The 12412-nt window shown below is 35.2% G+C and overlaps 1 protein-coding gene across 2 annotated transcripts in view; it reads left to right on the top strand.

Annotated features, from left to right (window-relative positions):
* The window catches only part of AGO2 (argonaute RISC catalytic component 2), a 152168-nt gene that overhangs the window by 61713 nt on the left and 78043 nt on the right, over nt 1-12412 (top strand). For both annotated transcript variants that reach the window (XM_007488388.3, XM_007488389.3), the window contains exon 2: nt 5749-5947. In XM_007488388.3, coding sequence (XP_007488450.1) covers nt 5749-5947 — 199 coding nt within the window. The remainder of the gene's footprint in view (nt 1-5748; nt 5948-12412) is intronic.

Here is a 12412-nt window from a genome sequence, read left to right on the forward strand (position 1 = left end):
ATCTCTATGATCATGTCAATTGCCATTGCACTCTATGCAATTCTTTTGACACTTGTTGAATAAATTATTTGTTTTTATGGTGTCTTTTATATTTGTTCACCACCACCACCATTTTTGGGTATGTGCTCCCCCCCCACCCCCAAATCAGACATTTATTGAGATTGTGAAGTTAAGACTTGGAGTTGGATAGAAAGGAAGAGAAGTTTACAATGGCATGAGTTTTAAAGCATGGATATAACTAGGAGAAATATTGCTATTAATAGAAAAAGAGTGTTAGAAGGGGAAACAATTCAGTGAGACACCTAGATATAAATGATCTATAAAGAAGAGGAGAAAGCAAGGGTTTAGGTTCAAATCCTGTCCCTGGTGCTCATTAACTATGACCTTAAATCACTTAAATTTAAGTCACTTAAACCCAGTCCTCAGTTTACTCAACTAAAATAAGTGTTGGATTAGATCCCTTTCAAGGTCTCCTCTTGTTCTTGTTTTGTTATCCTTTGATTTTCTGTTAGTTCTCAGTTAAAAAAATTTTTTTTCATGGCTGTTTCTTTTCTTTTCTTTTTTTTTAAAACCCTTACCTTCTGTCTTGGAACCAATACTGTGTATTGGTTCCAAGACAGAAGAGTGGTAAAGGCTAGGCAATGGGTATTAAATGATTTGCTCAGGGTCACACAGCTGGGAAGTGGCTGAGGTCAAATTTGAACCTAGGACCTCCCATCTCTAGGCCTGGGTCTCAATCCACTGAGCTGCCAGTGCAGCAATCCTACCCAGCTGCCCCGGCTGTTTATTTTCTAATGAATCATGTCCCAACTACAGAGAAGGAAAGGAGGAGGGGGTAGGGAAGGAGGGAGGGAGATAGTAGGAAATGTTTGAGATGATAGACTTTAGTAGGAAGAATATATTCTTAGATTCAGCAGGTATGGTTTTAAGTTTGGATACTTATACTTAAAAACAAAACCCTTGTCTTCTCATGTTTGAACTGATATTGGGTATCTGTTTCAAGGCAGAAGAGAGGTAAGGGCTAGGCAAGTTAAGTGACTTGCTCATGGTCACACAGCTAGGAAGTATCCAAGACCAGATTTGAACCTAGGACCTCCTGTCTCCAGACCTAGCATTTTATCCACTGAACTACCCAACTGATCCTTGACTTTCATATTTCACTTAACATCTTACTGTGATTATATGTGACATAGAGTGGGCATGTATATAATAACAGTCTGAGGAACCAGATAAATTTACATATGTTAGATGAATAGACCAGTGTTTCTCAGACTGGGGAAACTGATTTCTGAAGTCCTTTTCAGTTCTGAAATTGTGATCTGTGTGAAATAGCTGAACACAACTGGTACTTTAGTATAGACTCCTTCAAGGTTAGCAATTATTTATCTTTATATATGGTTTTGTACAATGTAGGTAATAAATATTGAATTAGTTCAGTCAAATTGAATGGACTTATGACTTCTTTTGTGTGGCAAATAAATGTTGATAGAGGTGTAAATATAAAATTTATCAACCCTATGTTTTTCAATCATCCTTTTTAATATAGCTTTCTTTTCCCCTAATATTTTCTATTCCCCTAATAATTTTCAAAATATAATTTTTTAAATTAGCTGAAGTTTATTTTAAAAATAATTAATTTTACTTTTGATTACTACTTGATTGTGTCTGTTTCTTCATCTGTAGTATGAGAGTGATAATCTTGCAACCTATAACAAACTTGAGTAATTGCCACATGACAGAAGGAAGAAAGTTGTTCTCTTCCCATTGGGCAGAATAAGAAGCTATGAATAAAATCTGTAAAGGTACACATTTAGGCTTTAGGGGCCACTCTTAATGGTGAGGGCTAATCAAAGGTAGAATGGGCTGCCTCTAGGTGTGAATTATCTCCCATAGCCTAATGTAAATTAAATTGGGTTTGTAAGGCAGACTAATATTTGTTTAGTAGGAGAAGAGGCATGTAAAAAGTCACGGAAGACAGGGATTAGGATACTGATCTCTCTAAAATGGAGATAGTCTCTGGGAAGTAATGGAAGATGATATTACAGGGACAAAGGAAGGTCATATTATATAGGACTATAAAAGATAGGCTAAGAAATTTGTACTTGCTTCTGTAGGCAGTCCATCTGTTAAAGGAAATGACCATGTTGTGAGTGTTTTTTACATCAACTCTTGTGCTTGTCTTCTTAAATTCATGTCTCTCAATTAGGTATGCCTATTCTTTTCCTCTTGTACTGTTTAGACATTTAATCTTTATCTTTGAAATGTATTTCATTTTGATCATCACCTAATATTCTTATACACTCAGAGGATTCATAGCTGGAAGGGATTGTAAAAACAATGCCAGTAGTTCATATTCTTTTTTCTGTCATCAATTCCTCTGGCAATCTGAAACTTAGAGACTTTCTTAGAATAATGCATAAGATTACCAAGTAAATAAATAATTTTGAAATGGAGATGTAAATTTTTTTTCATCCAAGGTCATAGAACCCCTGACATCTCTCCTTGTCCTTGTGGACTCTAGGCTTCATCAGCTTTTACAACTGAGGAGACTGAGGCCCAAAGACATGAAGTGCTTTAGCTAAGGACTACTTGTTACTGCAGATTTGAATCCATGTCTTTTTCCTCTATCTCTGGTGTTTTGCTATTCATTTTCCCAGGGCTGCTTCCATTTTTAAGTACCAAGCCTCCCTGTTATTCTGTGAATATCTGTTAAGATTTTTTAATATTGATGTTTCACTGCTGTTCACATCTTGAGTTCTATTCATCCCTGTACTGTTGTTCAGTCTAGTATTTGTTTTTCAATCTTCTTGCTTGTTTTGAGTTTTACTCTGGGGACTTTCCCTATGAGATATAAAAATAGAACTCTTGGCTCCAAGGACCAATTTTTGGTTTTAGTATTCCCATAGTAGCATACGGAAAGTTCCCATCCTCCAGATTTAATATCTGTGGTGATCTCATATTCCTAATGTTTCTCAATAACATACATTGGGCCCATCTTATACTAACCTGCAAGAACATGGTAAAGAATTAAATATTAGGCAAAACTTGAATATTGTAAATATGAAGGTGGCTCCACTTTGGGACTAGAGATTATTAATAGGTAAGATCCGCCTCCCCCCCATTTGGTGAATGTCATATTCTGGTCAAGTTGCATACTAAATTTAATTTTTTTCTGCTACCTTAAATGTGTGCCTTTCTTTCAGATATATGCCATGTAATGCCTTTGTGTTCAAGTTAAAGACAAACAAGTTCTTTAGAAAATAAAGCATCATCTTAAGACAGATTGTGTGTTCTGGATTCCTTTGGCATTGTGGTGTAGTCTGTGGATTACTTTTCAGAATGTTGGTAAATTACTAAAATAAAATATATAGGACCACCTAGGAAATTAATCTTACTGAAATATGGTTTTCAGAATATCTTTTTAAAAAGAGTTTGTAGATCCCCAGGTTAAGAAGTTTTGTTCTAAAGGCAGTCTCTAATCTATAGTCCCTCAAAATAGAATGGGAAAGCCTGTTAAGATAGTTTATTGCTTGTACCATTTTGGGGAAGGCATTATTTAACTTTTCATAAAATAGTACAAGGGAGGAACTTTAGAATCATAAATGTTTTAGACCTTTTTTATTTAAAACTGTTAGAGATACCAACCTCCTCCTTTTACAGATCTGTAAAGTGAGTCGCAGAAAACATTACTTAAATGTTTTAAATGTGTAAAGGAACATACATATTTTCAGATCAGTGTTCCTGGCCCAGTGTATTTAGTACACATATATCATTGTGGTCACCTAACTAGTCATTGGCAGAGGCAGGCCTAAGAATCTTGCTCTTTGCAACACATTTCATTTGGAATTGTCTGATAACAGTAGTTACATAAGTGCATGTAAGGTACTAAAAGACTGAATGAAGAAAGAATAAGTGAGTGAATGAATGAATCTTTTGGTGTCAGTATCATCTAATGCAGTGTCCTTGACCGATTATCAATAAGATTGAATTATTTTTTCTTGTTAAAATTCAGTTTTGAGAGAGAGGAATTTTACCTAGTTTTGTAACTTTCATTTTTAAGCAAATTTTTTACTATCATTAAAAAAAAGGTGACCATTGAAGAGATATGAGTTTCATTAAGATGTTCACAAATGTACAGTCAGTGATTCTTATAGCAAGTTTGTTCGTGACCTGTAGTTTCTGGATGTCCTGTATTTGGCCAAGTCAGAAATACCGTGAGAACAGCATGTATTATTTTTAGTACATAACTCTTGTTTCCTGTGAATAATAAGTATGCAAATGTATGAAATAGCCTTTTCCTTAAATCTGTTTTATTTTAAAACAGATTTCCTTAGGTAGGTTTACTTGGTAAATTTAATTATTTGATTTACTTTTTTTTCCTTTGGAACACTGTGAAACGTGATCAATTTAAACTCCTCTAATTTGCTTTAGTTATATATACCTTCTATACAGAAAGGCTTGACTATGCAAACCAATAGTTGAAAATATGATGATCAGACGTCATAAAACAAGAGGTTTTTAAAAGTTAGAAAGTTTAAAGAGTTTGTTAATGTTATGAAAATGAGCTTGCTGGTAATTTCAAAAAATCTTAACTACACCCTGATACAAAGTCAACAGGCTCTCCATTTGATAGTACTTTTGTTACCCTTTGTTTTAGTTACTATGTGTACTTGAAACTAATAGTTTGAATCTTTAAAAATATTTTAAAATATCACCTTTCCATCAATTCAGGCAAGACCCTTCCATGATTTTGTCTGATTAAATGAAACTTAGTGAAAATATTAGTGTAGCATTGATTTATTTAAAAGACAAAAATGAACAATGAAAAGAATTAAAATGCTTGGTATATATGATAATCAGTGACTCCGGATATTAAGCAATAAATTAAAACCCTAAAAGTTGTTATGTTAAAAAGCTTTAGATATTTAACCTGGAGAAGATAAGAATTAGAAGGAGAACTTAAACACACTCTCTTCTAACATTTATGAAGTTTGTCATGAAAAATAAAGATTTGAGCGTAAGGGGTTGCTAGCTAGCTCAGTGGATAGAGTGCCAGGCCTGGAGTCAGGTAGACCTGGGTTCAAATATCGCTGTAGACACTTCCCAGCAGTGTGACCCTGGGCAAGTCACTTAACTCCAATTGTCTAGCCCTTACCGCTCTTCTAGTTGATTCATACAAGAAGAAAGTGGGGGTGAGAGAGAGAAGAAAGCATCTGTATAGCTCTAGAGAAGTAATCACACTTTATGATTATATATCCTGGTCAGTAAAAAAAAAAAAGTTTGAGCACTCACTATATAAAATAGACATTTAAGGAGGAAGATATTAATATGACATACTATTTTATCCTAACTTCATTTCAATATAATTGGATTCATTTGTAATATATTTGATTTTGGGCATTTTGCAACATTATTTCACTGAGGAAAGTGGTTCATTTTCTCTCTTTCTCCCTCTCCTCTCCCTCTATTTATGGTAATCAGTAAATTGTAACTTTGGCCAAGCTGCTTCCCTTTTCTTAAAACATCTTTGGACTTCAAACCTGAGAATTCCTTGTTCAGATAAGAATTGAACTAGATAATAAATGACCCTTTCAACCCTTGAGATTGTAGAATGCTGTGAAATCAAGGAAGTATCTTTCCTTCTTTCATAAATGAGTTATGAATTTTATATCTCAAATCTGTGTTTTAAAAAATAATTTTACGTTAAACTTTTCCTTAATTGTTTTTGTTTTTGTTTTTGTTTTTCAGCGCTTACGGCTCCTCCAACACCCCCCTCACCAATGCAGGCAACGTATACCTTTAAGCCTCCACCTAGACCAGACTTTGGGACTTCTGGAAGAACAATCAAGCTACAGGCTAATTTCTTTGAAATGGACATTCCAAAAATTGATATCTATCATTATGAATTAGATATCAAACCAGAGAAATGCCCTAGAAGAGTTAACAGGTATTGCCATTATTAGTTTTAAAAGCAAAGTGCTGTAGAAATGGAATGTGTGATATTTTTAACCAAAGCCTTCTGTGTAATGGGAGCAATTTTTCAGAAGACACTTTATGCTCCTTTGCCAAAAAGTTTGTCGTTCTGATAACTCCAAAATGTTTTCTCATTTGTGGAAGTCCCTATTCAATTGAATATCTTCAGCTTTGATGATTTTTCATTGGTAAAGTACTTTGTGAAACATGTCACTTGTTTTAGAGAGTTCACACTGATATGATGGAACAGGACCTACTTAGCAGATTTTTTCATGTTAACAATACTTAAAATGAGGAGATAAATAGTCGACAAGCATTCATTAATCAATTGTTATTTACCATGCAAAGAAAGGGAAAAAGAATCTTTTTCTTCATTTTAATAGAGCGACAAATGTGAGATTAAACCATACAAGATGTTTGCTTCATAGATGGAAAGTAATCTCAGCAAAGGCATTAGTATTTGGGGGAACTGGGAATGCGCTCACCTATAGAAAGTGGGATTTGATATGAGTATTGAAGAAAATGAGGGGTAGTAGAAAGTGGGTTAGGCATTACAGGCAACAGGCAGGGCAGAATAGATGATACAAAGTCACAGAAATGGGACATGGGGCATTCTGTTTGAGAAGCCACAAGTAAATTAGTGTAACGATAGAAGAGTTTGTAGAGGAGAATGAAGTGTAAGATTAGAAAGATAGGAGGGAGCCAAATTATGAAGGGCTTTATAAGCCAAACAGAGTATTTTGTATTTGATCCTGGAGGTAATAACAATCTGCTGGAGTAATGTTTTAGTAAAATCACTTTGGCAGCTATGGGGAGGATGTATTGGATTAGGAGAATGACTTAAAAGATCATTACAATAGAGTATACTATGAGCATCCTGTCCTAGGCTAGTATCCATGGAATTGGAGAAAAGAGGATAAGAGATGTTAGAAATGACAAGATCAAGCAATAAATTTGATATGTAGGAGGTGTCAGTCAGAGTTGACACATGGGATATGAGCCTAGGTGACTGGGGAAGATGATGGTCACCTTAAAAATGAGAGAGAAATTTGGAAGGGGTGAATGCTTGAGAGGAAAGATGAGAAGTTCTATTTTGGACATGTTGAGTTTATTATCATTACTTTCAATTTGAGAGGACCAAAATTTAGCAGAACTATAGTTCAGATAAGCTACAGCTGGATATATAGATCTTGGAGTCATCTGCCTTTAATTGATAGTTTAACCTATGGGACCTTATGAAATCAGCAAGTGAATATAGTGGGATAAGAGAAAAAATTCAGCATAGAATTTTGAGTGACTCTAGAGTTAGGGGGCATAATTGCAGATGTTATGTGTGACTCAACAAAGGAGTTAGAGAACAAGTGTTAGAGAACAAGTAAAAGGAGATCTAGGAAATGATAGTGTCAAAAAAATTGGAAGAGAGTATCTAAGAAGAAATGGTGACCAACAATTTCAAATGCTATGAGAAGTCAAGAAAGATGAAGATTGAAAATGGGCATTAAGGATTGATGATTGGTAACTTCAGAGAAGGCATTTTCAATTGAATGAAGTAGGAAGTCAAATTGCAGAAAGTTTAGAAGAAAGCAAGATGTAAAAAAAGGTTTCTAATGTAGAGAGTGAGAAGAGAGGATGTGGAAGCATCTAGTGCAAGGGGAGTAGGTAAAGTAGAAATGAAAACACCAGAAAACAATGGTATGGGGCAGGGATGGGTGGGTGGGGGCAGAGAGACCTGGGATAATGGAAAGAACAATTGATTTTGAGTTAGATGATTAGAGTGCTGACTTTGGAATCAGAAAGACTTCAGTTCAAATCTTGCCTCCGACACTTGCTGGCTCTGTGGCCTTGGAAAAGATACCTACCCTCTTTTAGTCATATTTTCCTCATCTTCAGAATGAGGATGATTGCTGCATCCACCTCACAGTATTGTTGTGAGGACTAAATGGACTACTATGTAAAGCACTTTGCAGACAATTCATATAGCACCTTAAAGTGCTAAATGAATGCTAATTGTTATCATTGTTATCATCATTAGTGTAGACCAAAGCCCTTCTATATTTTTTCTCAACTTCAGTGACTCTGATGCCTATTATTTATTCTCCATGAGTGCCTTCCTGTTGAGCCCCTCACATTTTCTGTGCATTATTAGATTTGACTGCCACTTATCTGGATGGGTGGCCTGCTTTCCTCCTTTCTCTTGTCATGTGTCCTTGATGATATACATTTTCATGCCATGTCTCACCTACAACTCATCATTGGTAGCATGCTTCAGACTACAAACACCCACTGTTTGTCTGGAGTGAGAAAAAGACTTTACAAACCATGAAATGCTCTCTATAAATGTGAGCTTTTATTAATAGATTCTTATTCTGTAACATTAGGATGTAAAATCTGATGGAACAAGAAGAGCTACTTGAGCATTTTGAGATTTATACCAAAAGAATACTTGGATCTTTCCCATACTGAATAAGGGATCAGACAAAGAGTAAATGATAGCCAATTTGCATAGGCATATCTCTCTGTAGTAGTCTTCCATGCCTTAGACCTACATATTCATCAAGTTGCCATCTGATCTTAACTTGTTTTCCCAAATATACGTCCCAGAGTCATGGAATATGTTGAAGCTGACTACTCTTTTAATTCTCTTGTTTGATATAAATTATTTAACTATATAAAATTTTAAATGCAGAGTTTTAAATTTATATCTGTTTTCTACCCTTTTCGATAACTTGGGCCAATTTTCTAAGACTTTATCCCTGATCATTAAAGTTCTAGATTTGCACAACTTAGAATCAATTCTAAGGATCTAATGTTAATGCAGCCCTAGGCAAAGAGATAAACTAGTAAAACAAAGATGAAGAGCACTAACTTAATATTAGCTTTCTTACCTCACTCATTTGACAATTGGTACTTCCCACTTAAGTCATCCTTACAATTATTTGTGGAAATAGATTGAAACCTTTCCATAGAATACCTGAGTGATGGATCTTTCTGTCTTTCTCCTCTTTGTCTTCCTCTTTCCCTTCATTTCTTTCTCCCCTCCCCACTCCCTCTTCTTTTAATCCTCTTTCCTTTTCTTTCTCTTTTCCTCTCTTTCTCTTCCTCCTCTATAACTTGTAAGATAGCACACTTTTTGGTGAAAAGGTTCTCAGAATTTAATTAATGTTGTTAAGACACTGGATATTTTGTCAATGTTCCTTCACCAAAAGCCTTTCTATGTAGGACACGTGAGAGTTCTTATTTCTCTGGCTTAGTCTTTGAAATCTCCAGGCTATCACCATATCTAAAAAGGATACGTGAGATACTAAATGCTTGTTGACTGATCTAAAGGCCTACTATCCTATTAGGACATTAAAGAAGGGAAAAAAAATGAAAGTAATGACTTTAAATTGTTCTCATTTTCCTCTGCCAAGTTGAGCAACATAAGTAGTGAGTGTCCCAATACTATATACATATGAGAAAATCTTACATGTGTAATTCTTTCCATTCCTAAGAAAGATAAGTCTTTAGGTGACTCTCAAGTTGCAAAATTGGGGGACTTAAAAGCAAGATACAGTTCTCCATATTTGAAAACAATTGATAAATCTTTAAGGGGAAGCTAGGTGGCTGAGTGAATAGAGAGATAGGCCTGGAATTGGGAGAATCTGGATTCAAAATTGGCCTCAGACACTTCCTAGCTTCGTAACCCTGAGCAAGTCACTTAACTCCAAGTCCTTCTTGCTCTTCTGCCTTGGAACTGATACTTAATATTGATGCTAAGACAGAAGCTAAGGGTTTAAAAAAAAAAAGGAAAATAATTGATTAGTCTTTAAGTGAATTTTTTCAGTATTCTATCAATTCATGTTTGACCTTTCTGCCAGGAGGCTTTTTGAAAGAGTTTAGAATATAGCATCCAGGAATTAATCTCCTTTTTAAAAAGACAATGGAACAGAAGTTAAACATATATCCTCATCCTAGTCCTGTCTCTACTACTTCTTGGCACTCTTAAACTGAGATGCTTAGAATAGGTCATCTCTAAGGTTCATTTAATTTTCATTTTCTATGATTCTATTCAGTACTTCCTGTGATAAGAACTGTGGGTAAAACAGAATTTATATATGATATGGTTCCTATACTCATGGATCTTACACATGGAATAAGAAACCAAATAGTTGTGATTTTTAACAAATCATTTACCCCTTGGCTGCCTCAATTTCCTCATGTGAAATGGAAATAATAATAGCACTTCCAATGTTCTTGTGAGGATAAAATGAGATAATATTTATAATGTATTTTGCAAATCTCAAAGAAAACTATATAAATGCTTACTACTATTATCATTATTAATAATAATGATGATAAGTTGACCCTTATTGGAATATATCTGTATCTGAGCTTTAATTCATTTTTATAAGAAACTCTTAAATACTTACTCTGAATAATTTAATATATTAGGTGATGGGGAAGACTGTGAAGATTGTTTAGACAGAGAATGATCCCTGGCCTCAGAACACTAACGATGTACTACTACTACTACTACTACTACTACTACTACTACTACTACTACTACTACTACTACTACTATTACTACTAGAGAGAGAGAGAGAGAAAATATTTTGATTTGGAAAGTTACTGGAATAAAAGTCATTAAAAATGCATTTCTGTTAGGACTCAAAAGCAGGCAGGAGGCAGGGAAAGTGTCTGCTTAATTTTAATTCATCACTTTAAAGTTCAAAATTAAGATGGTGGAAAGAGCAAAGTTAGGTCCTAGGACTTAGTTCAGGGTTTTGAACTCAACAGTCTTTCAAAAATTGATTACTTACTGGAGTAGGTGTGAGACTGGGAAAGGGACCAAGGGTAGGAGTAAAGCTGAAATAAATTTAGGATTTGAAGTTTAGACTAGAGCCATTACCTTAACTTGTTTGAATAGTGAGCAGAGTGTGACTCGTCAGGGTTCTGATTATTTTATTTCTCTACCTTTTGTTAAAAATTCATATGGACCCAGGTCACAGGCAACTACATGGCACAGTGAATGGAATCAGTATGAATTAAGTTCAAATCCCATCTCAGGCACTTACTAGCAGAGTAGCTCTGAACAAATTATTTAACTTCTATTTGAATCAATTTCCTTACCTATATAATGGGGATGTTAATAGCACTTACCTGACAGGATTATTCTAAGAACCAAGAAAGCAAGGAATTGGGGAGAATGGGCAAAGAATGTTTGAAGAATTGGGAATATTTATAGGCAGCAGGGAAGGAGTTGATCAGTAAGGAGAGAGTAGAAGGGGAAAGTGATTGCTAGAAGAGGATGTAGAAGAGAATGGGATCAAACATATGAGTAGAGGGACTTTGGCCTTAGAAAGGTGGAGGACAAATGCTTAATTCAAGGATGAAGCTATAGATCTGTGTTGTTGGACCTGAAAGTCAGGAACACCCAAATTCAAAATTAGCCTCAGACTACAGTCTATATAAGGAATGCAACTATTACATGATCCTGGGTAAATTACTTACTCTTAGTCTGCCTCATTTTTCTCAATTATAAAATAGGGGTCATAATAGCACCTATTATGAGTATAAAGCACTTCACACAGTGCTTGGCACGTAGTAGGCACTCATTAAATGTGTTCTTCTTTATTTCCTTCCTTTCTCCCTTCCACAAAGATGAAGAGTTCTAAGATATAGACTAGAAGAGAAAGTAGGGCAAATACCCTCTATATATTCATAGTGACCTTTGAAACAAAGTCTTTTGCTGAGAATGGGAAGAAGGAATGATAAAAGAAAAATTGACTGAAGGAATGGTATGGGGAACAGCTTGGTGGCTCAGTGGATTGAAAGCTAGGCCTAGAGATAAGAGGTCCTGGGTTCATATACAGCCTCAGACACTCCTGTATGAGCTTGGACAAGTCACTTAACCCCCATTGCCTAGCCCTTACTGCTCTTCTGTCTTGGAACCAGTACACAGTATTGATTCTAAAATGGAGGGTAAGGATTTTAAAGAGAAAAAAAAAGGAGGACTGATCTGTGAGGGAAGAGTAAAAGGATTATCTTGTGGCAATGAAGCCTTGGTTGAAATTAGATAAAACAGAAATATGTAGTGGAGCCAAACAGTATCTAAGAGACAAGATATCACAAGATCTAAGTGTAAGTATCACAAGAAACCAGTATACACCATTAGATCCTCAGAATGCTGAGCTCTGATAGATGAGCTTTCATTTTATTTTGACCATACTAGTACTCAGATCCTATTTGTTCCCTCATTATGTGCTTACCTTGTTCCTTTCCTCCACTTAACTAACTCTCCTTTGTGTTGCCTTCTCCTTAGCCACAATTAAAATTAAAAACAAAAAAACTCCTGGAGGCAATGTATAGTTCTGGTTGTGTAAATTTGCATGTCCACCAGTGCTAAGTTCAGTGCCCAGCATATAATAATGAATAAAAATATAAATGCTTTATCATGCAT

The sequence above is a fragment of the Monodelphis domestica genome, chromosome 3, assembly GCF_027887165.1.
Source record: "Monodelphis domestica isolate mMonDom1 chromosome 3, mMonDom1.pri, whole genome shotgun sequence".
NCBI classification, from domain to species: domain Eukaryota; kingdom Metazoa; phylum Chordata; class Mammalia; order Didelphimorphia; family Didelphidae; genus Monodelphis; species Monodelphis domestica.